Source organism: Blennius ocellaris, assembly GCF_963422515.1.
Source record: "Blennius ocellaris genome assembly, chromosome: 4".
Taxonomy (NCBI): Eukaryota; Metazoa; Chordata; class Actinopteri; order Blenniiformes; family Blenniidae; genus Blennius; species Blennius ocellaris.
This window is the reverse complement of record NC_137653.1, coordinates 20,559,786-20,575,677: the sequence shown is the minus strand read 5'-3', so window position 1 is coordinate 20,575,677 and position 15,892 is coordinate 20,559,786. Positions and strand designations below refer to the sequence as shown.

Here is a 15,892-nt window from a genome sequence, read left to right as displayed (position 1 = left end):
CTGGGTTCACTTCACACCCCACATGACTATGTACCGGTATGGAAATGCTCCTGGTGGCATCCGCCCATGCACACCAAATGATCAGAATGCTTTTAGAGGACAGTGGTGAGCCAAGAGAGTAAATCACATACTATAGGGCAGGATTGTGTCACAGGATGCAGATGTCACCACATGAAGTGAAACTTCCTGCCCATCAAAGCAGTCAGTCCAAGTTTAATGGACTCGCAATCTGTAGCCCACAGCAGAAAGTGAGTCTGAGTTCATGGAAATAAGGCCAGAAAAATTTAACAAAAAAAAAGGGAGGGATGGCAGAGGAAAGCAGGACAGAGCAAGTGTGTGCGTGTGTGTGTGTGGGGGGGGGGGGGGGGGGGGTATTGCAGGAGAAGAGATGTGACGGAGCGATATGTGGATTGCAAGAGGAAAAATCTCTTTGTCTCCTCTGAGCTCAGCGGACAATCAAAGTTTCCTATCAGCTCTGGAGTAGGGGAAATTGGCTGCCCTGGGAAGGAGAGGGCCACTCTCACAGCCAATGGGAAGTGCCCCTGTCACTCTCATCAGGTCTGATAGAGAGAGTAGGAAACGTGTGTGTGTGTGTGTGTGTGTGCGTGTGTGCGTGTGTGCGTGTGTGTCTGTGTGTGTGTCTGTGTGTGTGTGTCGAGGAGTGCTTTAATTTAACAGAGAGCAGCTTTGTTTCACTCGTCTTCATGTGATCCCAGATGATACAAAGTCTAAAGTAGACCTTCATCTGCAGATTATCCGCTGCTACTCGGGGACATACATGAGCCACACGGGTGCGTTTTTTGGCAAAACTTGCCCTGAGAGGCATGACCATCAGTGCTTTGATGGAGCGCCATGTGGCAGAGATCAGGGGGTCTTAGTGGGAGCTGTGGACAGTTGCACACACGGGCGGCAAGGGAAGAGGATTACTGTCTCATCGATACAAATCCATACCGTGAGGGAGGTTGACATCAATATGCACACAGATACAGGCGAGACGTGGAGGCGCTGAAGGAAAGCACGCACAAAGTAAACATGCTCTTGCGAGGAGCACAACTGTAGACGTTTGCTACTGGGTTTCTTTTTTTTTTTATTTGTATGTGTGTGTGTGTGTGTGTGTGGCATCCATCTTTCCTGCTGTCCCCCTGTCCACACCTCCTTCATGCCAGACAAGAATGTGTCTCTCTGCACCCGGAGTCCAATCCTCTGTTTGAAGTCCCATCTCCATCTCTGCTCCCCCCCCCGACGTCGTCCTTCCTTTCCCCCCCCCGCCTGTCGGACCGTCTCGTCTGTCAGCCGCGCTCCTCCCCGTCCTCCTGCAGCTGCAACCTTGGGCCACAGGCGCCTTCATTGTCCTCCTCTTCCTCGCCCTCACGCTTCTGCACCCGGCCGCATCACACCTGCCCACCTGCGCGGGACACCGAGCCCCCGGGGGGGCTTTTCATCCACCCCTCACCTCGCCCCTTCAGAGTCCTCTCATCCCCTCGTCCCCTCGTCCCCCGGTGCCCTGTCACTGAGGAATGGCTGGAGCAACAGGAGGCCGGGTGGAAGAGCCGGGGGCACAGAGCTCCCGTTGTGGTTTGTGGCGTGTGTTTTAAGCAGAGCCAGGGAGAATCAGCGCAGGTGAGGCGGTGGTGGCGTGCGTTTGAAGCAAGTCTTATGCTTATATTAGACTCATATTTCTTCTTTTTGATGTCGCGGCCGAGGAGCAGGACTGGATGAGCGTGTGTCGTGAGGAACGTGGACCCGGGAGTGTGTGCATAATAACGCGGTGACAGTGAGGGTGGTGGCTCTGTCTCAGTGATTTATGAGAGTGTGCTGTGAAGGGTCTTCTGAGCAGGATATTGTTCCCTGACTGGTGACTTCTGCCTCTTTCTCTTTCTGCCGTGTGTGCGTATGTGTGTGCATTTCAGAGCAAGAAAGATTAAGAGGGAGAATACGGCAGGTGAGCCCTCAATGTAATCAATCACCACCACGTCACAAGGCCCAGGACTTGTGGATTACCCCCTTCCACTGATAGCTACTTTGACTGCATTTTTTTTGTTTTTTTTGCATATTCATTATTTCTGGCAGATAAAGAAAGAACACACACTGCATCCTCGCTATACTTCAAGAGAGGGAGATAATAATCAAGTCCATGCCTGAGGAAAGGGGCGGACCATGACAGCTCAACCACAAGGCCCAGCCAGTCCAACACCCTGCACAAAACCCCACCATCCACCTCACACACACACACACATAAGCACGCTCGGTTTGCCACATCAGGATACAGAGCTGCACACAAATTCCGGTTCAAACAGTATTCTGCTCGGTTTACACCAACAGATAAACCGCAGCTCCTCTGTGACCGGTTATCATATCCTGGGCGAGAGCAGAGCGTACTGAACAGGCCTGCAATCTGCCACAAGACAATAATACCCTCACTGATGAAGTGTCACGAAAAGGAAAAATGAAACTCCATACACACTCACTGATCCTCCTCTAACTGTCAGATTTCCATTGATTACACTGAAAAAAAACAAAGGACATAGTTCTGACATTGTTACCAGCCGACATAAGATAACTGACAACTCTTCTACTCAGATTTGTAGAGAGAATAGATTAGATAGTAAAAGCGCGGGACTTAGTTTGCGTGGTTTGCATGTTGTTCCGTCACAGAGTTCACCTCACGATCAAGTTGGATCTGCTTTTGAAGTTCTCATGGTCCTGTGGGAGTCTGTGCTCCTTTAGCATCTGTCTGACGACAGATTCTTTTGTTTTGATTGGGTACCAGTACCTGATCAGTCATATCTCTAATAGCATTGATCCATGTATTGTCATCAAGTGGCATTGGGTGAGAGCCATTCTATCACAGTGAACACACACATGAACACAATAAGCTGCAGTAACTTGAAAACATTTAAATAAAAAAATCCCACTGAGAGAATAAACAATCCCTGTTTTTCTTACTGTGAGAGAAGTGTGCTAAAAACTGGGGGAAAAAACAACTATGGAATCCATTAGTATGATACAGACACATCTCAAAGTATAAGAAATTAATTTAAAAGTGAATAGTTTCATCAGTTATTTCTACACTTAAAAGATACAAGGCAAATAAAAGCATTGTTTCTATTTTGATTGTGGTAGTAAATAGAAAAGATGTATTTGTGATTGTCCTGACTCAAATTGATATTATTATTGAAATATATATTTATTTAATGTAAAACATTGGGATTAAGATTTTTGCGAGAAATATCAACAACCAGTTAAAAAAAAATGTAATGCCTGCTGTTAAGCCAATGACTTGTAGTTTATTTCATAACGTCCTCGTAAATAACATTGTAACCAAAGTTTCAATGTGTTTGTATCGTCCGTGCCTTTAATCAAATTATATGAAAGAGCTTCATTTAAATCGATATTTTCATTATATTTGGTGAAATTAAGTTGAACAGTGCGAAGAACACAAAGAATAGCTGGAGGTACATTTACTCTTTGGTGAAGTGATGTCACAAACCGTCTTCTGGCAGCTGACATGCAGCCATCAGGAAATCATAGCTGCTGATATTCAGCACCACTGCCTCTTCTGTCTTACTGCTCTTGTGGAACAGTTCAGCTTGAAGCTACAAACGCCTTTTCTATGTCTTACATATTGTATTTCTACAATACTGCACATTTCACTCCTTTGAGAAATGTACATTAATTGAATTTCCGAGTTTGGTGTCATTAGTGTTATTAATTAAGAAGTAAAAACCGCCGTCTCCCATGCAGACAGATTATCCTCTGTGAAGTCACTGTTATATTAATGTACTTGAGGTTTCACAAAAAGTCTGGATCGACAATGACAACCAGTGAAAATGCCTAAAATGAAAGCTTAAAGATCTGTTTTCATGCCACTTAAATAAATCCATCAAATGTCAGACATTTGTTCTCTCAATTGCACTATTTTAATACAGTCTGGATCTCCCCCCCCTGTTCTGAATAACACGTCTCTTCTTCACTTGCTTTGCAAGAAAATAAAACAAAAGTTGTTTTTTTTTATTTCTTTTTTAAAGTTTGGCCCAGACGAGTGAAAATGTCAAATACTGCTTGTTTGTTTTCTGAGCCTGGCCCGGTGATAAGAATAAATCATTACATTTATGTCGGTTATCCTCAGAGCTCAAGGTTGCTCGCTTTGGCCTCGCAGTTCTCGTTGTTGCTGAAATACTTAAATATGAACTTTAGATATTTGTCAACTCCGGAGGCATTTTAACGTTCTCTGAAAATTAAGTCAAAATGTGTTTCCGCTTTCCTTTGACAAGCAAACATCAAGTTAACCCGGTGAAGGAACGTAGCTCTTTGTCCATTTGCGTGTTCTCTGTGAGCCTGCGTGGGTTTTTCCCCAGGTACTCTGGCTCATTTAGGCAAAAAATATCTAAATCTATGTTCTATAAGTGGCTCGTTGACTGTGTGTGTGTAGGTGAATGTCTCTCTCTTTGTGTTGGACCTATCAAACCTTTGACGTTCCCCCCAAAAACCTTTAGAATCGGACCAGTTTTAGCGCCGTTGACAGATTTTCAGCTTGATGGCGTCGTTACAAAGTGGAGCGCAGACGTGAGCTCAGTGGTCTCCGCGTGACGGTGGACGTGTGCGACTTGTTCTGTGCTGTGAGACGTCGCCGCTCCCCGACTCTCCTCCAAATCTGCACTCGGGCACAAACACACACACACACACACACACACACACAAAAAAAACAAAAGTCGCCTTTGTGTGGCTTTTCAGCGGCACCGAGCGTCGGCGCTAACAGACATTGTCTTTGCCTTCTCCCCGCTGTGTATTTTCAGAATGATTATTGTATGGCACATACAATATGCCAACGCCATCATTGTGAGGGGAACTGGAGTGTTATTATGGGGCAGGAAATGACCTGCCGCGACCCCTGGTGACCTTGCAGGGAAAGTGCTGACCTCAGACTGACCCCTGTGTTTGTCCTGCGCTCAGACTGAGATGGAGGCCGGTCGGCGGCGCTGCTCCTGATAGGAGGGGTTTCACTCTGAAACCAGGACTACAACAATGTGCTGGGAATCCCCCCCAGGTGCCACTTTTAAAATTGGTGCCTGTCAATGTAGACGGGTCTGGATATAATTCGGGGACATTTATGATGTTGAGAGTATTTAAAGTTAAAGAGAATAACAAGTATGGTGATGCAGATTTTGTATTTAAAAAAAAACAAAAAACAAACTCCCAAGTTGGTTCATTTCTTGTTACTGAAACAAGCACGCCCTCTTCTGATGAAAACTGTGTACTACCCGTAGACCATGAAATACCTGCATGGTGCGAAAGAGAGGAACCCTGGCTTGATTCTTAAGTCTCTTGATCTCTGGATGGGACTTCAATAGAAAAGTCTCTAAAGCAATAAGCCTGCAAACAATATCTGTCAATAAGATGAAGACTGATGCAGAAGGTGGCATTTTTTTTACCAAGACATGTAAAAATTATGCCAACGTTTGTGGTAAATAGAGGACAATATCTGACATGCAGAGAAACAAGAATATGAGAGAATTATGCAACTTGTGAAGATCTACTAACATTCTGCAGAATTTACAGCTCGTCCCTCAACACCAGTTTTAGTTTCAATGTGGCCTTTCAAAATAGACTGTTCAGAAATTTAATGGTTTCAATAGTGTTCAAGCACGTCTGGCCTGGTACGAAAGATGAAGGTGAACAAACACGACTTTTTCAGATTTTTATTTCAAACATGACTGCTCTCCATTTCATTGCCCATATTTTTTTTTTCAAATTTCCCAACTTCCATGTCTTTTCTCACTTGCACTCTAATCTCTTTTAGTCTTTAATCTCACAATCAAACGCCACTTAACCAGGGAAAAAACAAAAACAAAAAAACAAAACTTACAAAATGTAGAAAACTTGACCGAGGAGCATCAAAACAAGCATTTAGATGACGCATTATCAGAGCTTCACGTGTTCATATAGAAATGTCAGTCGGCGGGGGGGGGCAATTAGAAAATTAAAAGAAGTTCCAAGTGCAAAAGAGACCATTATCTTACAATACAGTATATGTGAGCGAAGACATGTGACCAAAACATTTGGGCCCTTGGGTTACTTAAAAAAGAAAAACACTGTCCCTCAACCATGCGAACATTTCATCGAGAAGAAAATGGGAAAAAAAAAAAAAACAGTCCCAATTTGAACAAGAAGAGCCAAGTCAGAGCACAGTGTGGCGCAGTTGAAGGACAGACGAACAGACGTTGTGGCGTAGCTGCTGTGGAGCCGAACACACAGAGAGCTCGACTTTATCACAAGGCACAAAGACACCCGTCTTTGGATAAACCAGCACTACTGTAGAACAAGATGTTTGAATGTCCGTGTCTGGTTTCGAAAATGATTTAAAAAACAAAAAAAACAACAAATAAAACGTAAGCATGTGTTACATTTTGTTTGATTCTCATACAAATATCAGGTTTGTGTTGAAGCGTGTGTGAGTGTGTGAGAGAGAGAGAGAGAGTTTAGAGGGCGTCCAGCAGACTGTCGATGCGGCCCACCAGCTCCTGCCTCTTGCCGGTCAGAGTCTTCTCGCTCTCGATGTACGCCTCCTTCTTCACTTTACCCGCCACCAGCCGCTCGGCCTCCTGGCACGAGCGGCACACCAGCTCCTTGACCTGACCGTCCAGCTTCTGCACCTCTCCCACCTGAACACACACACACACAGGGTGGGCTCCATGAATGTCGCTGTCCATTCAAGTTCATTTAACAGCTTTGCAATTGTGACCACTTACCTTATCAGCCAGGTCGGAGCCCTCGGCCTTCAGGCGGGCCTGCAGGGAGCTGATCTCGTTGGTGAGCGTGCGGTGGTCCGCCTCCAGGGTCTTCCGCCCGCTGTTGAGCGCCCCCGTGTCACGGGACTGCTTGTAGCGGTTGACCACCTCGTCCATGTGGCGGTACAGACCCAGACGTTTGTTGACCAGCGTGAGCACCTGCTCCGTGATGGAGGCCACCTTCATCCGCACCTCGGCCGCGGGGTCCTGTGGAGGAAACAGGCGTTACAACAGGACAACTAGAAGTGCTCACGCCTGTGATATAACTCCCTGATTAAATCTGAACTTGGTTTTGTAGTCTGGAATATTTTTGCATTGTTAAACTTGACACTCGACACAAATGCAGGCTCTATGCAGGGACAGCAAAACAGGGACCCAAAAATCATGTGGTCAAAGGTTTCAACAGAAAATAATTCACACTTTAATAGTCATTTTAAATGAGGGCAGCACAACGGTGTGGTAGTTAGCACTCACGCAAGGACGTTACCACTTTCAGTGTGCTTACATTTGTCCCACAGTACAAAGACATAGTTGAAGTTAATTAGCTGCTCTAAATAAGTAACATGCAGTCATTGGAGGCAGAGCCTCACCTGTCTTCATGGAAAGAATCATTCATATATATATATATATATATATATATATATAAATAAAAAATGCATTAAATAGTTATCCAATGATTTGAATTCATTTTCCATTCACATTACATAATTGATTGTTTCTTTATAAAACACATCATTCTTCGATTACAGGGAAGAGACCCGTACGAAATGCGGGAACAACTGCTAAAGCTGTATGTCTTCTATCAAATGTTTGATAAAAAAGTTCATGTCTGCCCTCTGATTTTCCAGAGATTCGCTGGGGTATATAATGTGTTTATTAAATGTTCAGTGTTGATCCACTGCTGCGGTAAAGCAGCAAGCAGGCGAGACAGGCAGTTCGTGTGCCTCATGTCAGGGGGCGCTCGTGAGTCCAGAGACTCTGGTGCTACAGCTGCAGAGGAAGAAAACCGCGAGCTCACCTCGCGTTTATTATATACACGTTTCATACTATGGAGGATTAGATACCCAAGATCAAATTATTCTGTAAGCTGGACTTTCGATCGCAGCAGGAAGTGCTGATTCAATGGATTTTAACCAGAAATATCAACTTCATTAGTAAGAAAAGGTGAGAGCATAACAACATTTTGGGAATTGTTTTGCTCTGCTCTGTCCAATATGCCGTTTTTATCTCAGACATGACAGCAAATTGACTTTTTTTAATCTTATGTATTTTACGTTTGTCTGGCTGACTTGTTTACCGAGAACAGCTGATCACTTCTTTGTTGATAGTTTTTACTGCCAAGCCCATCACTGTATTTACCAACCATTTGCTTTGTAAATATTAATATTTCATTCTTATTTGAGGTTTTAATATTCTATTCTATTGGTATTCCACTCCATTCTGTTGAATACCACCAAGAAAGATAATCGTACGAGTTCACAGATTTAGAGATCATGAATATTCAAATACCGGTATGTCTTTTGCCTTCAAATTAAAATATTAACTGTCAGAGCATCAGCACATACAAGGACATTTATTATTGTTACTGCACACATTGAATGTTTTGAGTTTCTGACTCATTGTCTTTCTGTGTGGAATTTACAATATTATTGCCGGTTTGTATTTAATGTTTCGTGATGAGTGGGACAACATTACCAGTTTTTATACAGTCACATTCACTCACTGACATTTCTGATTGAGAGATCAGATTCTTCTGTTCACATGATCACTGAGCAAAGTGATCAGATTGATACTAATAAAATCCAAATGAGATAGTGGATCAATCCCATAATGCTTTGCACATTTGCGAGACACATGTCATCCCCACATCCAGCTTTATCAGTTTATTCTGGCATGGAAACACAAAAGAAACAGTCTCCTCATCAGTCGCATTGGGAAGAAACCTCATGTTTTAGAACATCATTGTCTCCTGTATCCACCCATTGCACTTTGCAACTGCATTTTTTTTATTTTGACCCACGCATGTGAAGCATCGTGTGTTGAGGTGACTTGCAGGACATTGGCTCAAAGCTCCTGCAGTGGGAAAGCAGCTAACTTCCATTGATTCTGATCAGATCAGACAGTGTCAAACCACGTCTTCCAATCCCATTGTAAATGAAATCGAACGGGTACGGTGGCCCAGGAGTGTCAACGGCACAACGCAACAGCAAAAGCAACGACTGTTGTTGCATTGTTGCTTTTTTTTTTATTGCGTTGTGGCTTGTTGCTGTTGCGCTGGGCCGTTGGTCGTTCTGGGCCACCGGAAATAATCTAATCGGATAGAAATGTTAACTTGACTAGATTTTAATCAGATCAACCACAGATATCAAGTAGCCATCCACATGCTTCCAGTAAAGAAATGCAAAAGACATAGCCTACATCATGAGAATTCCAGCTTTATCTTTCAATTTTCCATTCTGGATCAATAAAGTGCTTCTTTCCATCATTTGGAGTATTTAGCTTCAAAACAAGCAACACCTGAGTATGAAGAGTCCATCACATTTGATCACTATGGGGATACTCAGTGCGATTTCCACTGATCATCACTTTGTGAATGTACTGATGTTCAATAGTGGAGCAATATGAGAACTGTTAGGGGTGCTAAGTAAGGAACACCAAATTGCTGCCGTACCTTTGTGATGGCAAAGTCCAGGCGTACATAGATGATAACGGTGAAGAAGAGAATGTAGAAAGCTCCAACAACCAAGAGCGGCTCCTGTAGCATCAGGATCTTATTGAAGTTGTAATGAACCTGCAAAACATGAATCAGGTTCATAGACTGTTTTAATAACCGATTAATAAAACCAGATTTAAACTGCAAAGAAATGCTGTGGGGAAAACGTAAATGTTTGCAGGTACGCTGGGTAAATGAGTAAAAGGAGGGTGTAAAGAAATGTCATGTTAAGCAGTACAGGTATTACAATTACACATTTAATTGCTCAAAGATAGTCTAAAGACTGAGGATGATGAGGCGGATCAGCTCTGCTGCAACAAAGGTGATATCAACACGTTATATGTACCGTATCCAGGTTAAAGTATTGGGAGAAAAAAATAAATAAATCACTAATATGCAATGTAAAAAAAAATATATATATTTTTTTTTTTTCTCCTATCCTACATATTCACATTGAAAACAGTATATGTTTGTTGTGAACAATTTGTGAATGTCCTGCAGCGTTTACAAAGACTGCACAGGTCACACTACACGTGTTTTACCCTCCAACGCATCCCTCCACTCTGCAGTTCATCTTACCACGACATCCTGAATGTGGTGCTCCACCAGGTTGTTCTTGGTGGCGACCAGCACTGGCCGCCCAAAAGTATCCAGATACGTGTAGTGCAGCTGGTTTGGCAGGCGATCGATTTTGTACGGCATGTCCATGTGGATGTTTCTGACATGAGAGAAGTGGCGAGGAGGCACAATTAATTCAGCTGGTGCTTTTTTTACCTTATGCGCCATTTGTGTGTGTGTGTGGCAGAACTAACCTGGCTCCCTCTGGCAGGATGATTTTTACGGTCAACAAGTCGATGACCTGGTCATCATACACATGGTCGACGAGTCGCATTTTCAGTGCATATTGGTCACCTAAGATATGAAATGATACAACATATTAGCAAGCAAGGATGGACTGGCTCTGGCTTCATCCGCTCTCGGAACAGGCAGATGTTCTCCAAACCGACTCAGAGAAATAGTCTCACCCAGGGTATGGAGATACTCGTAGCTTGGCAGATTGTAGCCAATGATGTAGTGCGTCTTCCAGCCCCCAAACAAGGGGAACCGTGGCCTGACCTCCACCTCTACCGAGTCATCCAGAACCTGCAGATGGGAGGTGGAGATGTTGCCGATCTCATCTCTGTAGTAAACGTCTTGGGCCGACGCAGGGAGGATAGTCTGGTGGACAAGAAACACAATACAATCGCATTAATCAGGTAAAATAAAAAGAGAAAACAGGTGAGAAGACACTTGTTCATGCCTCGAGTGACGGACCTTGAAGGACTTCACCGACGAGATGCCGCTGTCAGACTGGCGCTGGTAATCGTAGCGTGAAAACGGGCCTTTGAGTACGGCTCCAGTGTGCCTCAAGTCGATGGTCTCCTCCACGGCAATGTTGCCCCAGTGAGACACCTCGATGGTGCGAGTGATGCTGCTGATGGTGAGGAAGGGCGTGTTGTTTTCGTAATGGATCTTCATGGTGTCCTGAACAGTGGGAAGGGACAAAAAAAAATAAACTCCCGGCTGTCCTGCGGGTTTTCGCTTCAGGTTATTAAAAATGGACTGGTCGCCATACCTCGCTGAACGGGGCCGCATCGCGGAAAGGCCCGTACTCGATTATCTCGTCCGCCTTGCTGGGATTGCCCAGCTTGGAGTAGCTCTCCACGGTCTTGGAGGCCAAGCGCACGCGTGTTGTCTGGCTGCGGGTGGGATAAGGCGAGTACAGGTAATGGTTGCCCTGGAAGACCACCAGCTGGCGCTCAGCCTGCGTGATGTGCGTGGGAAACGGCTTCAGCACGTGGCTGAATGTCATCTCCACCTTTGCTTTCAGCTGAGCACCTGCAGCGAAACTGGAGGGCAGCTTCACTTTGAAAAACGCCCCACTTTAACAGAGGGAAGGAGAGAGAAAGAAGGATGGGTTAGCGACTCATTATGGGACAATACTGTTAATGCTCCTTCAAGGAAAACATCTACATCTCACAGAATGCCGTTTAATATCCCATAGTACAACTTTATTTGTGGATCGCTTAAAGGATGAGCGAAATGTTTAATCATCTTGCGTTATAAATGGAAAACATGCATTAAAAACTATGTCAAACTAAGCTCTTTAAACCATAAAACAAAAAAAGACTGGGCTGAAATAAATCTCAAGACTGTTCTCAACTAGTTATCGCTCACTTTCAACGGCTGATTTGTGATACTACAATAACAACCACTTTCTTGTATGTCAGAAACAGAACATCTTCAGCAGAAATATTGCAATCAAGACATTAAGCTGTATGATTTAGTAACTGGTATAAACACTACAATTAAAAATTGACTGGCAACACGATAATTCTTATTGTTTGACAAAATAAAATATTATTACATATAATAATGAAATTAATAGATTTGCCAAGGTTTTTAAAATATTTTGGCTACATTTTAATAGATAAATATTTCATTCCTGACAGCATCCTGTATTACATGTACTCACGTGAAGCATGTTGTGTATATTTAGCCTAACCTGGCCTTGTTTAATTTTTTTCATCATGCCTTAAGCATTTAATACTTTTTTTTTTGGCCTGATGCTGATGTTTCATTTTAAGTCAATATGGGCTGAGGAAATATGCAGATAACATGAATAACACCAAAACTAGATCATATCACTGTGAACGAGAGCAGTTTCTTACCTTTGGCCCTGGATTGTCGTCTGCTCCAGTTCCAGTGAGCCATCATCCTCCTCGTCTGATTTGACCTATTCGGGGGAGGAAAAAAACATGGTCGATTTTGAAAGACTAATAACACTAGAGATCAGTTTTGTAAATAAGGGTGTGTCATTATGTTAAAAAACGGCCTTTTCTGTCGAGCTTCATTCATTGTGGACGGGGGCTGGCTCGTGCGCAGCCATACACGGAAGTGAGCTGCCCAGCGCATACGTGTCATTCAACCGCTGACAGAGCGTGGACTGCTGCGGAAGTTCACATATTTCTTAAAACACTGCCATTACAAATGCTGAATCCATGCATATATCGCAGGTTGATGTGTTGTGTTTGTTTTGTGGGATAATGCAAGTCCTCTCCACTCGGGAACATGCGCTTTGTGGTGGTCATTGGCTAACTGACTCCCCGAGGTTGCAGCGCTCGCCTTGTTGCCTGCAGACTCGCACATTTCACGGCTAAAATCATCTGCAGCCTTGCGGGCACACAGAAACACACAGTATCGCTGTGCTGCGACTCGTCGTTAACATCTGCCGCATCACTACATCAAATAAACGCGCGTGAGCTGCAGGATTGCAAAGTCAACGAGTCCGTGGCTTACAATAGGGAAGCTAATAAGCTAAAGCTAACTCGCCGGTGTTTCGGATGAACTGGTTACCCCGTGGTGACCGACTTCCTTCAGTGGCCGTCGTCACTGCTTATTAACAGCAAGGTGTTCAAACAAGACTGACAAAGGGTATAGCGAAGCCTTATTGGAAATGCGGTTATGCTCGCCTCAGGAGAGCTCCGGATTTCTTGGTTTTTTTCAAACATCTGCAGCAACAACGGACGCGAAAGGAAGTCGGTCACCAGTCAACAGGGAAACCACTTAATCCGAGACACCAGCTCCACACAGGCGGTCGTGGCGGTTGGTTTCATTCATAGTTATTTGCCTCACCGAAGCTCCGATGTAGGCCAGGTGTGGGGCCAGGTCAGCCTCCACCGCTAACACAAAGCTGTGCACGGCAGAATGTCCCTGGTTGGACAACACGATCTCCGCTGTGATCTTGGCCAGATGAGTGCTCAGGTCCACAGTCCTCTTCACGTCCTCGTTCACTAAGCCGTCCGCTGAAACCCCCGAGCTGAAAACCGCCGCCAGGAGCAGGCAAGCGGCGATCAGCGGCGCTTTCCTGGTCATGGTTAGAGAAGGAAATCGGGGATCAAGTGCCGGACTTGGAGCGGTGTGACAGGAGGAGATGTGGAGCAACGAAGGAAAAGGCCGCCGCGCCGCTCGACGACAGAAACGATGACGCTTCATTCAGTCGTGCGTGATGACGTCAGGACGTACGCGAGCGCTCTTCACCTGAAGCGATCTGATAATATAATTTAGACGTGAATAATAGCTTCGTAAAATCCTTTTTATACGTTTCACCTTGATTGACACAGCAAAACAATTATTTTTTGAGGCATACAGAAATTCGCGGGATTTGTAACAATATTAATTGTTTGGTGTAGCCATGGCAACCTGTGGACGCCGAAATAGCTCAGTTGGGAGAGCGTTAGACTGAAGATCTAAAGGTCCCTGGTTCGATCCCGGGTTTCGGCAGACAAGGATACATCTTTTATGTGTTTTGTTAACAGCTGTATCAAACCCCCGTATCTCACATACCAACCCCACTTTACAGTTTGTGATGTGTAATAACATACATTTAGAATAGTATTGTATTTTTGGACATCAAACATTTACATAAAATGTAAATGTTTATAAACTCTGATCTTCCGGACCTTTGCAACAAGACATTTTGTCAAACTGGACCTCTGACCTTTTTAATTGAATACCCCTGCTCTTTACAAGTATATTTAACTTACAGTCAAAGATCCCTGGAGTTGATCCCATCTGACTGGGGGTGAACACAAAATACAACCTCAACAGGTCAATCTCACATTCAGACATACGTTCAATTTAGAGTCACAAACTCGCCTGAATATGCATGCTTTTTGAACTTGGTACTAATGTTGGTTCTATTGATCATACAATGAAATTTATACACCATTAAGCATTAGACTTTTTATTTTCCCGATTTGGTCCTGTGGAGTTCAATGGTATACAACTCATTATTTTCCTTTTTTTTGTAAAACTGCATTATTAGAGGAAGTGCAACAAAATGACAGACAACACAGAAGTCTGGCTGACATCTTTACATCTTCCTGGTCATCATTTCCATGTTGACTCAATTGCTGATGAGCTAAAACAAATAGTGTAGTTTTATTTAAACAGGTAAAATGATGAACCAGAAAACCGTGACACACTGTGTCATACTTGCATGTGTCACTTATTCTTGTGATGGCTTTACATTCGTTATGGATACTGTACAGACATTGTATCTAGACATCAGGCATCAGGTCTTAGAAGTGTGTTCTGAAAATGTGATGGAAGTTGTTGGATCAGGGTTTCACAATAATACTAATTGTTGTTTGACTTCAATTTTGCCTGTGATTGTTCAATTATTTATTTTGCTCAAAGTTGTGAATATACTAGTCAGGCGGTGTGCATCCTGGAGCAGTTTTTTTCACACAAACATGAATCAAAGTTGTTGTTTTTTTTAACTTACTTGACTCTATCCTTCTACAAGAACCCATTTGTTGTAGCTGAGTAGCGCTTCAAAATTTGAATAAAAAAAATAAGTGCAAGTTGACAGGCTGAGGTTCATATGATGAATAATGTCATAAAATTGTCTTAAACTTGATTGATCTCAGTCTGATTGCTCTGTATTCCGTCTCTTTGAGGGTTTTATGGTACTATGAAATATTCTTGACAGCAGTGTTTTTGAGGTTTTTTTAAGCTTAAGTTGATGCATAAAGATCATGGTGTGGTATAACCCGTCTTTAACATCTGTTTTTTTTATTTCTTTAGGCTGTGGATCAGCTTAACATTCTAGACGTGGGTCATGTGGATGGAGGGTGGTGTATACTGCTTGACATCGGGACAGGTTGGCAAGTTCAGGTCCCTTAAAAAGGTCAACTTTCCCGACGAGAGCACACAATGATGTGTTACATGGTTCTGCTGGCTCACCTGCTCTGTGGCCCGACGACTGCCGTCTTATTGAGACCATCTTAGTGAGGCTGTGTAACATTCACACCAGTCCCCCCCCCAAAATTGGACAACATAGAATCTCTCCAGACGAGCCTCATCCAGTGGCATAATAAGATAAAAGATATCGACTGTGATGTACCTGCAGTGGAGGCCAGCAGGAAGCTGTTGTCGCGTGATGGGACAGTTGGAAGCTAATTGACGTTTAAATGTGATGCCGGCATGTCAAACCCTGCTAGGCTTCACTCTGCACAGCCTTCACACTGTGAGCACCGACCCATCAGCAGTGCCACTCTTGCGTGATGAAGACCAGTTGGTTAAAAAAAAAAACACCTGCAGGTCAAGAAGGCGAGATTGAGATTGGGAGTAAGTGTGTCTGCTGCTACAATATTTTTTGGAGGATTCAGTGAAAATCTGTCATCAACTGAAAGTGGAATGCCAAACAGAGGTTTTTAATAACAGAGTGCTTCACAAATATTTAAGAAATGTGTGTTTTTTCTTTATGTTTGTCACGGTTCACTCTCAGAGACTCAGGTGCAGACAGAAACACAGCAAACAGGAATACTCTCATAACACTTTATTA

At 43.7% G+C, this 15,892-nt stretch overlaps 1 protein-coding gene across 1 annotated transcript; it reads right to left on the bottom strand.

The window, feature by feature from the left end:
- Window positions 1–5,691: 5,691 nt before the first annotated feature.
- On the bottom strand, window positions 5,692–13,504 carry rpn1 (ribophorin I). The gene is made up of 10 exons (XM_080495918.1): window positions 13,177–13,504; window positions 12,213–12,277; window positions 11,117–11,423; window positions 10,816–11,025; window positions 10,527–10,719; window positions 10,314–10,413; window positions 10,081–10,219; window positions 9,460–9,579; window positions 6,750–6,995; window positions 5,692–6,662 (listed from the first exon to the last, which is right to left on the bottom strand). The coding sequence occupies exons 1-10, from the start codon at window positions 13,414–13,416 to the stop codon at window positions 6,480–6,482; spliced, it is 1,803 nt and encodes a 600-aa protein (XP_080352044.1). The 5' UTR covers window positions 13,417–13,504; the 3' UTR covers window positions 5,692–6,479.
- Window positions 13,505–15,892: the final 2,388 nt, after the last annotated feature.